The 19,122-nt window shown below is 40.1% G+C and overlaps 1 protein-coding gene across 8 annotated transcripts in view; it reads right to left on the bottom strand.

Annotated features, from left to right (window-relative positions):
* Positions 1 to 19,122, bottom strand: part of LOC148039979 (protein HLB1-like) — a 113,242-nt gene that overhangs the window by 23,594 nt on the left and 70,526 nt on the right. For all 8 annotated transcript variants that reach the window (XM_087695486.1, XM_087695495.1, XM_087695478.1 and 5 more), the window contains exons 5-7: positions 3,956 to 4,039; positions 3,269 to 3,319; positions 3,124 to 3,153 (exon numbers count right to left, since the gene is read on the bottom strand). In XM_087695486.1, coding sequence (XP_087551612.1) covers positions 3,124 to 3,153; positions 3,269 to 3,319; positions 3,956 to 4,039 — 165 coding nt within the window. The remainder of the gene's footprint in view (positions 1 to 3,123; positions 3,154 to 3,268; positions 3,320 to 3,955; positions 4,040 to 19,122) is intronic.

The raw sequence follows: 19,122 nt of genomic DNA, 5'->3' as shown, positions 1-19,122 counted from the left end.
CCTCCGGTGTGTGAACTCTCGCCAAGGAGGAGGGATTCAAGAAAGGATTGAAAAAAAATGTTTAGGAGTTATGAAATGGCAAGGGGGAGTGGGGTTGCTGACGCCGCCTACCCGCCTGCTCGCACAGATCACTGCTGGACACAGCACCTGTCGCCCAGTCTCCCGCCGCTGAAACATCGTGCCCGCCAATCACTCACCTACGACTGCTGTCAAGTCCACATTTCATCAACCTACAGTCGCCTAGTCACGACTTCTACCTGCGCCTGACTGCCTTGTCGCCTGTCACACGACCACTGTGCCTGCCCATCACTAGAACTCTCGCATCAACTGCCCGACGCATTGATCGCCAGGAGCTCGAACTATCTGAAGGTCCTGTTCAGGTTGGAAAACGTGCACAGAACCCTTCGCTCTGATACCAGTTGTTGGACCAAGAGGGGACATAGCAGAGAGTGATCGAGGTCGAGCAGGAGTGAGCGTGAGAGTGTGGCGGCTAGAGAGAGTGTGAGCAGAGTGAAAGTGCAAATCGATAAGAGTGTACCAACAATGTGTTGGTACACAAAGAATAAAATGTATTTATACTTAGGGCAGGCAAAAGGTGCGTTCACATGTACAATGTGTGTGTACTATACACGGAGGTTACCGGGCCTTTATCCCAACACAATTCAAGCAGCATGATAGTGCATGCACTGTAACTTAATCCATTCTATCAGTGTCTGATATGATGCCCAAAACCATAATTGTGTAGTGAACACACCAGGGATCTGTTCGGATGTCAAGGTGGCCAGCCCTATATTCGATTCTCAACCTATTCTCACATAAATTGGATCTATGCCAATTGAACTTGAGCAGAAGGTCCAGCCAATTCAACATGAACTGGGTCTAGCACTCAACAGCAGAGTTCAAGCTGCGATAAATCTACAAGGCATTTAGGGGTGGTCTAGCAAACATGTGAAAGTGAAGCCAAGGCGGGGGGGGATAAGTCCAACACGGTGTCCCATCCCCTAGCATGAAGAATGGGATCTGCTCTCAGTAGTGTGGAGAAGAGATATGTGAACTCCTTCTGGTAGTTCATGTGACCCTTCTGTAATTTATCTGGAAAACCCTCCAGCTATCAAAAGCATTACACAAGGGTCCAAATTGAGTCACCAAAAAGGCTTCTCCAGGCCAACAGAGAATATTGCACGACAGCTCTAATGTTCACTCTGATGCAATAGCTGAATCACTCTCCTACCAGCAGCTTGCCAAGCCCATTGTGATATTTGTCACCTCAGCTAGTGCATATATGGTGTGGGTAGATACTCTCCAAACTTGCCAAGTCCCTTGTGGTATTTGTTACCTCAGCTAGCCCATATATGGTGTGGATAGATATTCTCCAGACTGTAACTGACCTGAGTAGCACCACCTTCCCAGCTTCTCACTAGTAATGGGAACACTCCTAGCTACTGCCCCTAAATCCCTCTAACCTACCCTTTGCTTGTAATGGGCTTCCAATCAATCTCCCTCTAGCAACCCAAGGGACACTTGAAACAGCTCTCTGCAAAGCCTCTCCTACACTTGCAAATAGCTGCACAGGAAGGGAGAACAGGGCCATGATGAAAATCCATCTCAAAGATGGTCCTACTTGCCACCAAGATGCAGTGCAATCTCCTGCATATCATCCTTAACAATAAGCTTCCAAGTTTGCCGACTCGAAGTAACAACTCTAACCACAAGTTTGCCAAAAGAGCCCAACTCTAAAACTCCCATAAATAATGTCCAATCCACTATCTAATCTGTGACACCTGATACTCTTTCAAGCCACCTTCACCCAAGAATCCCATGACCCATTTGAACTGGACCACAGGAAGTTTTAGACCAGGTGGCACAGTTTAGCTGACCAAGAATATTGGCAAAGAGACATCTACTGGACCATAGCAAGGACCTGGTTAACCACTGAGAGCCTGCCAATAGGTGAGATATGGGAGGCTTCCTTGCCAATTGAGACTCGTGCATCTTTTTTCATTCACTCCCTTGTATGTCTTGGCAATGTACTGGTCAGCAGACTGGAATTTCATTCAGCCCATTTTGCAGGACTTTCTCCCTTGAGAGCTGCCAGCCTGGGAGATCAACCTATTTACCTTGTTTTAATTGGTGTATCTGGGTTCTGCCTTCTTGTTTTACCTTGGATTTTCTTCCAAGGCTTTTTATAGTAGATTTGCTTTCTTGAGCCAGAAAAGGTACCGGAGAGGTGGGCAAAGCAATTAGGCCTGCCCGATGGAATCAAACACCACTTCTGGTAGACAGGGATGAGAAGATGCACTAAGAAAAGATCAAAAAGGAACCAAAAGATGGTGCTGCACAGAAGAGGTTACCCAAGATCATAATAATGAAATAAGAAACAAGAACAAAAGATAGTAAAGAGAAGATGCTGGCTTCCATAAATGGAACTGGCAACCTTACATTATCCTATTACTCGCCTAGTAGGAGAACATACGTATGCAAGTCCTTCCTCAATAAAGCAACTAAATTAACTGTAGATTCACAAAGCGACAGGCCTGAGATCATATGTTTGCAACAGTAGCAGAAATTAGTGACACATCCCTATATGCATCATCTTACCCTAAAGTTAAAAATGTCACAATTTAACAGTTCAGTTTTTGGTGAATTTTTCTGAACTGATAAGGAAGTCATGTTTGGCACACTTGTAAAGTTGTTCCACCTTTGTTTGACAGATTATCCCTTTTTTCCTTGTCAACTGATAGGAGGCTGTTGGCAACCACCCCAAAAATAGAAAAGCAACTCCTGCCATTTTGTGCTACTTAGGGGAGCAATTTGATATCCAGTGTCCGAAAGGAGGTATATAACCTCCCCAAGTCAAAAGTTGAAATTGATTGGATGCCCTTTGTTACATCCCAGGTATCACAAAGGCTTAATTACAGACTACTATCCATCATGAAGGATACTATAAAAGGCCCCACAGCACAGTAGTGTATCAAATTTTAAAGAATTATTGCGACATGTGCTTTTACTACCCGATTGCTAGGTCCAATCAAAAAATGCGTCACCAAACAAACATATCAATTTCTTTTTTGTTGAAAGAAACCACAGTAAGTGAGAAATATAAATAGATAAGGAAAGAGATACCTGGAGTGCAAGTCCCCAGTTATTTAATGCCTGTTGCCATGAATAATAATATGTGGTTAAGCAGCTAATTCACATCAAAATTATGTTTGGTTGTATGTCCAAGAGTAATTATATTGATTGTAATATAGCACTGTCAAATGCATACCTGAGGACTGTTCCGATTCAACTGCACTGCTCTCTCATACTTTTTACATGCCTACAATAACATTCCACACATAAATGTGAACATCATTTCTAAGAGAAAGAAAAAGTGCAACTTGATAAAGCATTAAGTTTTCAAAAAAAACATTCTCAATAGACCCCCCAGGAGCAGAGTGTATATTGTGATAGCCAACATGCGTAAGAGACAGATACAATTAATTGCAACAGAACAATGTCAAAACTAAAATGGCACATGACAAATGCATTCCTCAGGTCTGACCATCAAATTTTAAGCATAACCCATGTGAGTCTCTATTTTGGCCATCCAACCCCTTCACCAAGGGAATCATGCATCCAAGTCATCTCCTAGCTGTCTTTGAGAGAACCCTCACCTAAGTCATCACATCTTCTTCCTACATTCCAACTAGAAAGAACCACTTAGTGTGGTCTCACAACCAAATTTACATCATAATTTGACTCAGGGTCAGAACAATGTTTCCTTGACGGCAGGGCAAACATACAAAAAACCAAAACCTGTTTAGCTGTCTATGCCTATCCCCATTTTATGCATCTTTGAGCTTTCCTCATGTCATTGAGCATTTCTCCTTTCCATTTCAGAAATGTTTATTACTGACTATCCAAGAAAGTGGATAAAATTTAGAAAGAAGTAAACATTGTAACGTATATTTACCTGCTTCCACAACTCCTCAGCTTCTTTTGTCCTACCCCTTGACTTTGCTCGATCAGATATAGCAATAGCCCAATTGTAGAATGCCTGTTCAGTAAAACTTCACAGCTCTGATCACAACCTGAATGAGAAACTTTGCTTATTTTATGAGAAGTATAAGACAACTTTATTTTGATAGTACTCTTGAAATTAATCCAGCAGACTCTAACTTCAATTTAGCCAGTAGTTTGACCTTCAAAACTTTTTGCCAAAGCAGATGAAAATGTCATTTACAGAATGATACATATCAAGCCTAGAATGCTAGGTACATCAAGCATGAATACAATCTTTTTTCTTTGAAACATTATGCTTTAATTCATAGTTGCACAAAGGAGATGTTCTCAAACTAAGGATGACCCCAAAAAGTCAGATTGTAAAACGCTCCCATGTAACAAACATAGATATTACAAATAAAAACATCAGTTGTAGAAATTTTCCAATGGAGGCAGCAGAGGCAAAGGATGTTGAGATGGAGAGATTAGGAGATTCAAAAGCATTTGTTAAGCTAACAAAATTGTACTACACATTAAACCTTCATTAGCTCATTATACAGCCTCAAAACTCATGTTTGGGTAAAGGCTAATGGCAAATAGCTGGGCAGGCATCCCTTGTATAAGTACACATTGTACAGAATATAAGTGAAGATAACAAAGAATAAGGGTACCATTTATTGTACCCACTAAACTCTCTTGTGTGCTTCTCTCTCTCTCAATCCTCTCACACTCCATAGCTTCTACCTCGCATCCCACCATTGCTTCCCTCTCAACTAGTATTAGACAGTGCTCTTGGGGGCTCATGCTTAGAGTGAGAAATGTGAGGAGTGAAGCTGCATCAGAAAGATCAAGGATTCGAGCTTCTTCTACAACATTTATGCTTGTTTTCCATATCTATATAGAGTTATTATTCTCGATACCGAGTTGTACTTCTAAGTCAAATAGGATTTTGTCTTGAGTAACCATCAAGGCTCAATTTAGGCGTTTCCATTGCGAGATTTGGTTGCATGTGGGCAACCACTAGTACAAGACAACTTGGCTTTGGATGCTTGAAAAGAGATTTTAATACATGATTTTTTACGTATGCAAGCATAGGTTTTGCGCTTAAGCAAGGGAGCAACTTGTCATTTGTAAGCAAGAAGCCTACTTGCTTTAAGCTAGGGGTTGAAGCAAGGGGCTCAAGCAAGGCCTTTGAAGCAAGACCCTTAAGCAAGGAGTTTGCCATCTCTGTTATAGACCCAAAAAAAAAAACAAAAAAAAAACCAAAAAAAAAAAAAAAGAGAGAATCTTCAATTGTTTGAAGAACTTTGCAAGGTTACAAAGACTGTTCTCAATTAGTTTGATCAAATAGAAGCCACAATCTTATCCTTGGCTAATTTTTCCGTCCCCATATCATGTGGGGCAATTTTGGGTCAAATAGAGGCTTAAAAGCCTTAATCTCCCCACTCTAAGGTTTAAAACCTTATCTAATTTGGCATTGTTCACATTGGTGACCTCTAAACTAGCCGGACTATCTCGGATATACAAAAACAGTTTGTATACATTTGGTTTTGGGTGGCTATTTGATGCTTGAAAAATAGCCCCAAAATTGGAAAATTTGTAGAAAATCCATATGCATTTGGGAGTACTGAAATATCAGTTTTTCATCGATTTCATGCTAGCTTGGTATTGCTTTAACCCTTGTTTGGCTTTGCGGGGCACTCGGATTACAAGCGGTTAGCCTCTTTTAACTTGCAGCTAAGCATACTTTGGACACATTGGTGTGACACACATATTATAGATATTATGGCTTCTTCATCCACTTCTGAAAATGCATTATTTTATATTGGAAAATTGTGTAGCATCAATTTTTCTTGCTGAAAAAAGAAAATCTATAATGTATTGGTCTAGAAGAACCAAGTAAAGTCAATCAAATTTGATGGTGTTAAGCCTGAGGACATCGATGCAACTATATGGGAAGAAATAGGTGAGTTAGCATGTTCCACTATTAAATTGACACTCTCAAAGTCCCTATATTTTAATGTAAAAATATGGGAGGTGGTATATACAGTGTGTGGAAAAAACTTGGTGGCTCGCATGAGAAAGAAAGTATAGATTAAAGAAACTCAGTGACCTCTACATGGAGAAGGGGATTTCTATGTCCAACCAACTCAATGAGTTTAATAACATTTTCAACCAACTGACATCTTAGAATATCATTTTCATTATTCAATTAAGGCTATTCTTGTTAGCTACCTTGCCTAAGAGTTAAGGCACGTTTATGACAATCATTAGTAACTCGCCATAGGTGGTCTATTGAGTGCTAATGTTGAGAGTAATTTGCTCACTAAGAAGATAAATAGAAATAACAATGCAAAGGCAAAAAGTTCCAATGAGCTCATTGTGAGCAAAGGTTAAATGCCAAGGGAAAAGGAAATTCCCGTGAGAGAGACAAGTCAAGGAGGAAGTCTCACAAGAAGGATGTTGAATGCTTCTTTTGTAATAAGAAGGAACATAAAACAAGGATTGCTACATATGGAAGAACAAATAAAAAGGCAAAAATAAAAATAAAGATGATGGCAAAAAGGAAGAGAAGGGCAAAGCAAAGATAGAGGACATTGATGCATGTAACAATGATGATGAAGATGTCTTGTATGCTTCCTGTTTTGGTGATGCAATCTTGGTTGCCATGGATAATAGCATGTCATAGGATTGGCTTTTGGATTCTCGAGCATCATTCCATATCACTCCCTAGAGAAAGTGATTGGTAATAACTATACACGTAGCATTGTTGATATAGTGTATATACATTTGTCGTTGCCTGATGGATCTTTTGTCTTGTGGAATGTACAATATATTTCAAACTTGACTAAGAGTTTGATTAGTATAATACAATTTAATGATTATGGTTACAAGGTGATCTTTGGAGATCATGTATGGGAAATGTGCAAAGGGTCTTTTATTTTTACGAAAGAGTCTAAATTTGGTACTTTGTATACTTTGAACGTTTCTGGGATTAAAGACCATGTTATAGCTGTTCTTGAGTTGAACAACCATCAACTTCTTTATGGCATCACAGTTTAGGGGACATGTCAATTACTAGAATAAAAGCTTTCTACCATTTGAATTATCTTCCGTGTTTGAACTTTTTTTATCTTGGTTTTTTGTCAACTTTGTCTCTTTGGTAAACAAACTAAATTGTCGCATAAAAGAGAGAATGGTACTAGAAGATATGAGTGCTTGGATTTGGTTCGTAGTGATTTGTGAGGCCTATACTCATAGTTTCATTGGATGGAGCTTCACATTTTATAGCCTTTATAGATGATGCCATTAGAAAGATATGGGCTTACCTTCTCAGTAATAAGAGTGATGTGCTAGATATGTTTCAAAAGTTTTTAGCTCTTGCAAAGACTCAGTCAAGTAAAAAGTTTAAGTGCTCTCTAATACTGATCTCACTAATAGGTTTTCGATTGAAGCTATAAAGGCATCAATGCATTTGATCAACAAGACTCCTAGCAAGCCATTGGGTGGTAAAATTTCTAAAGAGTTATGATTTGAAAAGAAACCAATTATGATCACTTATATGTCTTTGGCTGTGAGGCATTAATTCATGCACCCAGGGACAGGTGAGATAAGCTTGATCCTAAGTGCAAGAAGTGTATCTTTCTTGAATATGGGGAGTCGAGAAACGGGCCATCATTTGTGGGATCCTGAATCCAAGAAGATAGTATGTATCCATTATGTCATTTTAAATGAGAATGAGATGCATAGGCAACCCATTAAACCCATCACATGAGTAATATGTATGGCTTGTTCCACATGATGTAGGGCTTGGACAACTTGCTAATGTTAAGGTAGGAGTGCCATCGACAGGTGGACAGCCTCATGCTTTACAAGATAGACATGTGGAACAGCTAGAAGCTCTTGTTAAGCCAGTTTTATGACAACCTATGAGAGTTTTAGACTACCAAATAGAAACATCATCTCTAGACTATGTCATGGTTACAAATTGTAGTGAGTCTTCTGCTGCTACTAATCCTATGACTAGGGATGGCGATCATAAGTGGAAGAAGGATATGTAGTCAAAGATGGATTCTTTGGTAAAAATACTACTTGAGGCTTAGTTCCTTTGCCTAAGGGCAAAGCCTAAGAGCAAACATGCACTGCCATGCAAGTGAGTCTATAAATGAAAAGTATCTCCATCTGATCCATTGCCCAAGTACAAGGCAACATTGGTAGCCAAGGAATTCAAGTAGAAGAAAGGGATCGACTTTGGTGAGATCTTCTCACCAATAGTCAAGATGACCACTCTTCGTACGGTACTTATATTGATTGCCAAAAAAGACATGAAGCTTGTCCAAATAAAAGTTAAGAAAGTTTTCTTACATAGAAATTTACATGAGAACATTTATGTGTAATAGCCTAAAGGGTTTTGGAAGGCAAGAAACTATTGGTATATAATCTCCATAAGAGCTTATATGGTTTTGGTCTCACAGATGCCTTTATGAAATCTCAAGTGTACACTAGAGATGAATCTCAAGGGTACACTAGAAGTGATACTCATACTACCACCTATACACTATGAAGGCTAGGGATAGCAACCTTATGATTTTGATACTCTATGTGAATGACATGTTAATTGCTGGGAAGTCAATCATGGTCGTGGATGCACTTAAGAAATGTTACATGAAACCTTCGATATAAAAAACGTGTGAAATATTGGTCACATTCTTAGCATGCACATTATGCGAAAGAGAGAGAAAAAGATACTCTATTTGTCTCAAAACAAAGGTATTGGAGGGTTTCAAAATGAAGAGGGAAAAGGCAATCAACGTTCCATTGCCTCCATATTTGAAACTTAACCAAGACAATTGTTCCAACTCAAATCAGCAGAAGATTGAAATGGCCAAGGTTCCTTATACATCCGTAATTGGTAGCTTGATGTACGCCATGGTTGCTATACATTCAAGCATTGCCTATGCAAGTATAAGGGAAAGCCCTAGCAAAAAGCATTGGAAAGCAATAAAGAATATCATTAAAAATACTTGAATGATACTACAGCTATGTGCATATGCTTCAAAAGGAAGGATGCATCTATTCTTGGATATGTGAATGCTATATTTTGTCTTTTCTTCCACAAGTGGTGCAATCTCTTGGATCTCTTGATTGCAAACATATATAGCTTCATCTACCGCTGAGATTGAGTATGTTGCAACCACTAAGGCTTGCAAGAAAGCTATATAGCTTACTCATTGAGTGGGAGACTTCGGCATTGCAAGAGAGGTACCCACATTGCACTATGATAGTCAAAATCCCATTTACTTGCCCGAAACCTCGTCTTTCATGCAAAGACAAAGCACATTGAGATGAAGTATCACTTTATCAAGGAGATTCTTAAGGATAAGAACATTAACCTTATCAAGGTCCATACAAATGATAACCCTCCAAATCTTCTCGTGAAGAGTTTACCTTCTGAGAGCTTTGCACATTATAGAGTGTTGATAGACATTAGATTAGGGCTCGGGAAAAGGTGGATTTGCTTCAACCTAGAACTTGTTCACCTTGACAAAAATCCTTCTCGATTCTTTGGAAGAAGGAAATACATCCTCTTCAAATTTCTCAAAATATAGTTACATTTGTTAAATTTATGTATAAGATACCGCCTCAATAGGAGATATTTCCTTCTCATATGATGATGAAAAGGATTTACTTCCTCTTCCTCAAAAAAATTTTCCCAAACCCTGCATTAGATAGTATCTCCACTTTCTTATTCCTTGAAGTGGGAGGTTCATAGGAGTAGTGTAAGTACACACTATATAGTCATATATAAATGAAGATAACAAAGAATAAGAGTACCGTTCATTGTACCCAGCTAAATTGTCTCATGTGCTTCACACTTTCTCAATCCTATTGCACTTCATACCTTCTATCTCGCCTCCTACCATCCACTAACTTACACATGATGAGGGCCATGATGAGCATATGTAGTCCAAAGAAAATAAACATTTTCCATAAATCATGATTCATAAATATAAAATGATAAGTCAAGTTTTAATTTGTTTGTTTTCAATTTTTTACTTTACAATTTAGTATTTACAATCTTATGTACTTTGTGTGGGTGATTGATACATTGAAGTTGATAGGCGATACTTTTCTGAATGTACATCAAGAGGCTAATGAGAATAAGTTGATCTTTGCGGAGCTCTATAGAGAACTTATAGCAACGGACACTCATGACATTCGCAGTTAACATGCTCATGGGTAAGGAGTTCGAGTAGTTAGCAACAACAGCATAGTCATTCAGCACCCTCCAACATCGACAAGGGGTGGTTCATGTGTTTTGCTAACATATGTGAGGTGGGGCTCTAGTAGCTCTGATCCCATACCTTATGATGACATCCCCCCCTTGCCTACCCAGCCATTGTCTAGGGAGCCATCATTTGATGTTGATGGTAACCTCATTAGTGAGGATGAGTATGAGTGGCTCACCATCGACTATTGAGAAGTCATCTTCGTACTCTCTTGATGAGCACTCAAATGGTCCTAATGATCATGACGATGATGATAGTGATGCCTCATTTTAGGCCTCTCTCTTTATGTATCATTGTATCCACTCTTGTATCCTACATATGATCTATGATCCATGTATGACGTATGTTGTTGTACCACATGTTGTGCATGCGACTGTGATATACCATTGCCAAAATACGAAGTATGATGAGTTTCTCTTGCATTAAAGGCTGACCCATCCATAGAAGAATCATAAATGCATGTAAGAAAATCACAATCCTCCTCCACAAGGTTGGCTAAAACATCACCATTAATCATGCAAGTGGCTAATCTTTCTTGAATAGCCATATTAGAGTCTTTTTTCTTTTCTTTTGCAAGCCTTTTGCTGCATTCTTCAATATAATAACCTAGCTTTTTGCAATAGTGGCATTTTTCCTTCTTCTTAGACTTATCTACATTGTCACTATCCTTATTTGAAGGCTGCTCAACATCAGCCTTGGGCTGATTTGCATTTTCCCTCCTTTTCCCTTTGTTGCCGTACCTAGAAAGCATGGCTGAATCACTTAAACATAAGGCCATATTCTTCAGAGTTTGCTCCTCTTGAAGCAAGAGGCCGGTTGACTCCACAAATGTGCGGGGCTCAGCCGTCTCCCCTCAATGATAAACTTAGTGAAGTGTGAAAACCAAGGTGCAATTACGGAAGAGAATTCAAAGTGATGTTCACCATCTCACCATCTTAAATCGCCTCATCAATGTCGAGCAACTACTCACAGAAATTTTGAATGTAGTAATGTGCCAAGTCATAGAATCACCTTCATTTATGTGAGCATTGGCCAACTCTCTATGCAAGAAAGAGTTGTGGGTCTCATACTTGGCTACAAACATTCGTTCCAAAACAACCCAAGCTGGACATGAGGTTTTGCAATACTAAATGTGAGGATGACTCCTTTCACTAGTAGAGCTATCAGAGACAAAGCTTCTGCATTTCTAGAATCCCATCTCATCTTGTTAGGCGTAACAACGAGGGCAGCAACAAGCTGTCCTCCATATCTCCCTTGCATGGGAGGAGGTGTGCCAGGAGCAATCGTTGCAGGTCCGACTTAATCCTATAAATTCTTGGCCATAAGGAGGTTTCAAATCATGAAACTCAAAAGGCAATAATTCGCACCATCCAATTTGTCCACACTGGAGAGGATGATTATTCCCTGCCATAGATGAATAAATATCTAAATGGAAGCTGTAACCAAAACATCCAACAAAGAAGAGGCATAAATGACCAAAATCCTCTTTGGGATCCCAGTACAAACAAGAGTACTTGCTGTGCCAAAATTGTCAAGAGCTGAATCAATGTTGTGTAGTCAAACACAGGCTGTGAATTCCTCGATTTCCATGCCCAACCTGATCAGAAGAGCAATTTAATGCTATACCACCATGTATAGGTTGCCTCTAAAGGCACAAGAGCAAAAAGCCCCAAATTTTTTCTATGTAAAATTTGAAAATAGCAGATATTCAGAATTACTTACAAGCAATGACCAATGTTTGTGATGAATCTGGAGTTTTCAATGTCAATGGCAGTCGATTTCAGCACAAATCCCAATTTTCTGATGGAAATTTCAGAAATTGGACAAGTCTGTCGAAAATCTCCGAATTTATTGGCACCAAGTGTGAAAATTTGAAAATTTGGGGTGAGATGGCTAAGGTGGATGAGAAATTGCACAAATTTTCCAAATGCCCCAAATTCTAAAATTAGGGTTTCTACACTTTTAGGATTTATGAGTATTTCTGCACCCCTAAAAATGGAAAAGATGGGCAAGATTAACCAAAAATTGCACAAATTTTCAAAAACCCCCAAATTCAAAAATTAGGGTTTCAAAATTTTTCTCTAGATTGCAGAAAATGGTGGGCAGGGCTGAGAAAATGGTTGTGTGCAACGCTGCATGCAAGTTTACATATGGTACTTCGTGCTAGGTGGCACACAAGCTGAAGTAGCAGTAGATTCTTTTCTTATAGAAATAGCAAGAACTTCTCCCTCCAAAACAACAACTCCTCTTCCTTTCTTGGCCAAGTGGACTTTGTGCAGGTGGCATTGGTTGAGAGGTGGCAAGATGGAACCTACATATCTAGCTCTAATACCATCTATTAAAAATGGAGGAAGATAGAGATATAGAATGAACACAAGATAGTGAGCTGGGGTAGGCAGCAATCCCACACTAAAAAGAAGCAAGTATTGCAATGGTAGAATGAAAGTACAATAGGTCTATAAACTAAGTTAGACCTCTCCCTAACTCTATTGGAGTCAAACTAACTCTAGAAGTAGTGACACAGCTTATAAACTGAGTTGTGTCCACAACCCATAATTGACCAATTGTAATGTCCACTCGCCCCCTGAAAAAAGCCAATGGGATGAACTACTCTCTATGATCATACAAAATCAAGTGCATTCTCAACATCTTTGACCTCTACGATTTTACGACAGTCCATTTCTCCCAACCTACTATGGATCCCCAAATTGGAGGGACTGTCGATCGGTAGCCTCGGTCATCTCAACACAAGAGCCCGCTCTTCTCTCCTTTTTAGTTGCACAAATTTTGTGCTTGTGCATGTAAGATGTATCTGCATTGGAACAAATGTCTAGGCCGGGTTAGTATCTCTTTACCAAGTCCGAACATTTGGGCATCACATTATCCTCAAGTTGAAACTTTGACCTCTTTGTCCCACATTCCCCTACAATGAAGGACCATATCAACAAGATGGAGGAGATCTAGGATGAGCTTGAATCCCTTGGTAAGATTATGGCATCAAAAGACCTTGTGACACTTTTGTCACATCTCCCATCACCAAAGTATGGCATATTCTATACCAGACTTCTCACCTCGCATATGAGGAATATTATCAATTAGGAGAAGCTAGTTCCAATGGTGCTAAAGAGATGCACATCACAAGCAAACACATTCTCACAAAGAGGGAGCACAAAGTCATGCTTTTAAGGAATCACCTTTGTAAAGGATAAGCCGTTTCGAAGAAAGGAAAGAAGTCCAAGCAATCAGAGTCATCTTCTGACTCTGATATAGATAGAGGGGGGAAGCACAAATGATATCACAAGTATCTACACAATGGGAAGACCTCGCAGTCCAAGGACAAGTGTTGGAAGAAATATCCTCACCTTCATTAGGAAACAAAGGACGGAGCTACATTTTGGCCTCCTCTACCTCTACTTCTTCATCCACTAATAATACCAAGTCCGTGTTCCTTCATATCCATCAATTGCAAGAGCCTCCTTCAATTCTCATCTTTTGAGAGGCCTTGATTCATTTACAGTGGTGTATCAAGTCCTATGATTCCTTGAAGAGATAGCTGCAAGATCTCCATACTCATGAGGGTACAATCATTATTGGTGACATATACATCACTGCATATCTGTGCTGTTGGCACCTTGCCGATGTTACCTGACCGTCCATCTTCAAGCTTCATCTCAGAAATCTTACATGCACCAAACTTGGGCTTCCATCTCCTCTCAAATTCATGGCCTTACTAGACTCACTAAATGGGTTATCTTCACCATGGCACCCCTCCTCTTAGATTGTACTTTCACCATCATTTTGGCCATCTTTTACAACCCCCTCTACCTTGTCTCCATAATCATATGTGCAATTTTGTATTCTAATCTACAAATAGTCATTTTCATGCCATAATCCTTCCCTAAGGCCTAGCCTTGGTGGTGGCCACACAAGTACAAATCAAGGAGTTCTTTACAAAGTGCATATGAGTCAAGATGCATAAAGATGGCTGGCAAGGCACAATGACATAGCTCCACAAAAACCCCATCGGGTTACATTGGGAAAAGTTCCAATTTTCTTTTCACAAACTTCATGCTCCTCACATAGCTCCTCTTAAGGGTCTTGGCTCTAAGTGCATCCCCTTGTGATATTCCTCAAGCTCATCTCCAAAAGAGATCTTCTGTTTCAAAACATACTTTTCATGCTTACTAAATAATCATTTAAATCATCATGACTCTTTAGCTCACAAGATCCAAAGTCACATTCAACAAGATTTTTCTCATTCTTCTTTCCTTTCTAGGGTTTTCTCTTTTTCTCTAAAAAATCAAAGTTGATATCTCTTGGATTTCCTAGAGCCATGTTTGAGTTTGGTCTATATTGTAGATACGACTCTCTTGTCTCGTACTATGATGATGTCTTTCCATACAACAAGATGATGGATTTTCCAGATCCCGCATGGATACCATGACTTATGGGGCAAGATCCCAATTCACTTGGAAGACCTGACAACCCTTCATCACCCTTGATTTATAAGAAATCAAATCAGCTATGGAGGAGAGAGAAACAAGACAATGACAATGAGTGACTTGCAAGAGAATAGTATACTTGCTTAACTAAAAAGATAGAGTGAAGGTATAACTTAAATTAGGTCAAGGGTCGACCTAACCAACCCTCCACCAACTAACTAGAGTTAAACTAACTAACTATAGTCCCTAGTGTTACTATTAAACGTGAAGACACTAAGTATACACGCAGTTAAGTGACACACACTAAAGTGTCCACACCATAGATATATGAAACGGGGAACGGGAACGGGGAACGGGGACGAGGACGGAAATGCCAAACCTAGGGAACGGGGATGTGGGAACGGGAATGGCATTTAAAAAATTAAAATTCATGAAAAAATAATAATATTTCACTCATAATCCATGTGGACTCTGGAGTGTTAAAACTTAAAACCAAGGTATATAATCCACAAGGACAAATCATTTTAAGTTTTAACTTTAAGATATCATGCTTCATTCTAAAACTACTCATTAGAAATTGAATTGCAACTTACAAGACTCAAGAGGTAAGCTATTCAATTATAAATAATAAAATCCATAATACATATGTCAAAAATGATAAAACAATGAACAATGAACTAAACTTTAAAGTCTAAGCTAAAAGAACATGCCTATGGTCCCATTGCCAAAAAACTTAAAAGATTACAAATATGAAATTGAAGTCTAATCTTTGAAAGAACATACTCATTGCCCCAAAAAAGACTACAAATATGAAGTCTAATCTCTAGACCGAAGCAAAATGCGGCATGTCAAAATAGCCCAAAGGGCAACTGTAAGACTACAAGACTCAAGTACAAATATAATATCGGCATGGCACAACTGTCAACAGCCCAAGTATCACACTGTCATTAATGATCATAATATCATATATAATGCAAATGTGTCATGTATCATGAGACTCGTGAGAAGTAAACTAAATCAAAGATCATGATCATGATCTCAGGCTGCTCTAGCCACTCCTGAAGTGCCAGCCTCATCATCATGTGTACCATGAATTGCTACATCTCCCTCCATATCAACATGTGTCTCCTCTTCTTGCTGCATCTCTCACTCTGTGAATGGATCGGGCTTTGTTGTCATACTATTACATAACATCCTCAAATTAGCACTAACGAATACTAGATCGTTTGCCCTCTCCACACCAAGACGGTTCCTCTTCTTTGAAGCAATGTGAGCCTATGTACTCCACAATTGAATCCAAACAAGAGGAGCTAACTGACTAACTCAAAATACGAATGGCTAGTTGCTGCAACTCAGGACCATCTGAACCATAGTCCTCCCACCACAAAGCTGCCCCAATCTTACAGCGATCCTCCTGTGCATCCCCACAACCAAAAGAACCCCGAAAGGTCCTATAACATGAAAGCTGATCTCTGATCTTTCGTCTAGTGCCATGATCAGGCACTAGACGAGACAATATAAGTCTCCATGCATCCATAACCTCAAAGTCATTCTCCTGACCCTTGCCCTGGAACTCAGGATCCACAACAAATGCAGCTGCATGCATGGGTGAGCTATAGGAGTTCCATCTCGTCACAACTAAATGGTGTATCTCCTCATAGGCCTCATCATTTGGTACCAACTCCTGCAACTTTTCATTCAGCCTATCCATAGCCTCATATACCTTGCCAATGCAAGGTTGCATAGCATCCATAACCCTCAATAAATGTACAATAGGTAATACCATAGCATCTATCCGCTTTACATCATCCCAAAAAGTGGAGTTATTTGCTTTCTCCAAGCATAAGATACCTGTAGCAGTATCTACCAATGTTGATGAGGTAAACTCATCACTAAGAAATAACTACCTCAAGGCACCACTGCATTCTCTTAACCTACCTAGTATCAAGAAGTTAAAGGCAAATCTGGTATCAGAGTATTTTAAAAGTGTCTTCTTCGACCGCACAGAGAAGTGATGGCGAAGAAACTAGTGATTCAAAACAAAGCTAACCATTTGAGCTCCTTGCTCTATGACAGGTGCAATCCATGACAAGTTACCAATATCCTTTAGTAGGTTGTTCAAGCAATGAGCCATACAATACGAAACTGTAATATGCGGATAATATCCCTGAATAATAGCACCTACTGCTCTATTTGTGAGCTCTCCATCTGCAACAAATCCCACAACATGCTCTGGGCCAATAAGCTCAACACTTGCAACCCACTCTGCTGCAAGTACATCTGCTGACTTTCCTGTCCCCGATCCATCATGTGAAGATATGAAATACATTTCCCCACGAAAATAAGCAACCATACCATGAATGGATCACTTGCGTGTATCACTCCAACCATCAGCAATCAAGGAAACTCCATTTTTAGCCCACATACTCTTTCTAGTCACTGCTGCTTGCTCAACACGGCGCTTTTCCTTGTCGAGCAAAGTGGTGCGTAAGGTCTCTGACGATGGAGATACATATGAAGGGCCATACTCACCAATCTTCTTGCACATCAATTTAAAATACTTTGACCTGCCTGCACGAAATTGAATGTGGTCATGATAAAAAAAGCGTGCCACTGATGTATCCACCTCTTCCTTCTTCTTGGGATCCCAACTAGCATCAAGTGTACTTTGTCTACATGCAACATGTGGCGCTATTGATGCCATGGCCGATGCAATGCCTGCAGTAGATGTGGAGGTAGCACTTCCTGATACTGACCCTGCTCTAGATACATCTGATGGGGATGGTGTCACAAAAGTTGCAAGGTCAACTGCAACACGTCGTAGTCTAGATGCAAGATAAGCTTGTTGACCTGCTACACGGTCACAAAGCTCCCTTTGCTTCTCCAAGGTCACATTCGAACAAAAATGTACCTCTGAATTTGGCTCATGCAGGAGATGAGCTCGGACTTGATTATGCATAAATATTAAAATGGAATAAGTGGCAATTGGTATTCCATATTCTAATATTTAAGTAACTTTGAAAAATTAAAATCAATAAAAATTTAAAATACAAATGCTCGGCTTGTTTACTCCACTAGTTCGCTTGTATGGGCAAAGCTTGCAAGTCCATGGTCGAGATCCTCCACCACTCAAAGGGCGGTCAGCATTTACTTATTCCCACCATGACTAATCATCGGACCTTCTTTCTCGACCACCAACCCGACGAGCGGGGCGGCAAGATGAAGCCATTTCAGGCTGAAAATTGAAGGCTCAAGAGTCGAGAGAAGGAAAAATTGAAGGCTCGAGAGAAGGGAGAAGGCTCAAGAGACAAGACTCGCTCAAGAGTCGAGAGAGAAGGGAAAAGGAGAGAAGGGAGAAGAAGAAAAGAGGAGAACTTGGAACTTGGAGAAGAAGGAAGACTCAAGAGAAGAGGAGAAGAAGGAAGAGAAGGGAGAAGGTTCAAGAAAGAAGGAAGAAGAGAAGAGAGAAGTGAAGAGAAGGCAGAAGGAAGAAGAGAAAGAAGAGAAAGAAGAAGGAAGAGAAGGAAGAGGTTGAAGATGGGAGGAGAAAGAAGAGAAAGAAGAAGAAGGAAGAGAAGGAAGAGAAGAAAGAAGAAGAAGGAAGAGAAAGAAGGCGGCTGAGATTGGCACAGGCTGCAGCGCAGCACGAAACGGGGGGGCGCAGGCGATCTAGAGCGGGAACAGCGGCACTGGGCGCAGGTGAACTGAAGCGGGCGCAGGCGATCTGGAGTAGGAGCACGACGCAGTTGCAGATCATCCAGGCGGGATCAACGGCCGCAGGTAAGTGGTGCCACGTAGTGTTCCCTGTCTGAAATGGAACAGGGAACGTCCCATCAATTCAAAACGCTGTCCACGACAGATTTGTACCGAGGACGGCGATTCCACGTGCCGGGGGGCCGTTCCGGCCGTTTCCTGTCACTATGGTCCACACCACACGAATTACATGGACACTGCTAAAATTTGACAAATTCTAATATCGCCCTACAGTGCCAATGTAATGAAGTACAAGGATAATCAATCACCAAAGGGTGATAAGTTTAAAGACTTTCGAAAAGCCTCAAATTTCTCGCATGATAGTGTCCTCGTGAAAATGTTTGCAACATTTTCCTATGTGGGTACATACATCAAGATGATCTCTCTGACATAATGGTAATGCACCTCAATGTATTTCTTGTGAGTATGAAACATAGGATTTTGTACCACTACAATAGCACTTGAGTCTTAACTATCAAAAAGAATGGGTGTAGGACCCTCCAATGGTAGATGTAGATCAGCCAACAATCTACACAACCATACACATTCCATTGTTACCGTGAAGGCCGCCTTGTACTCAACCTCACATGACGAGGTACCCACTCTAGGCTATTTCTTGCTTAGCTATGAAATGCATGAGCGGCCCAAAAAGA

Source organism: Lygodium microphyllum, chromosome 2, assembly GCF_053477565.2.
Source record: "Lygodium microphyllum isolate KBCC chromosome 2, Lygodium_microphyllum_v1.1.10, whole genome shotgun sequence".
NCBI lineage: Eukaryota > Viridiplantae > Streptophyta > Polypodiopsida > Schizaeales > Lygodiaceae > Lygodium > Lygodium microphyllum.
Note: the sequence above shows the minus strand (reverse complement) of the source record. Positions and strands in the feature narration are given on the sequence as shown.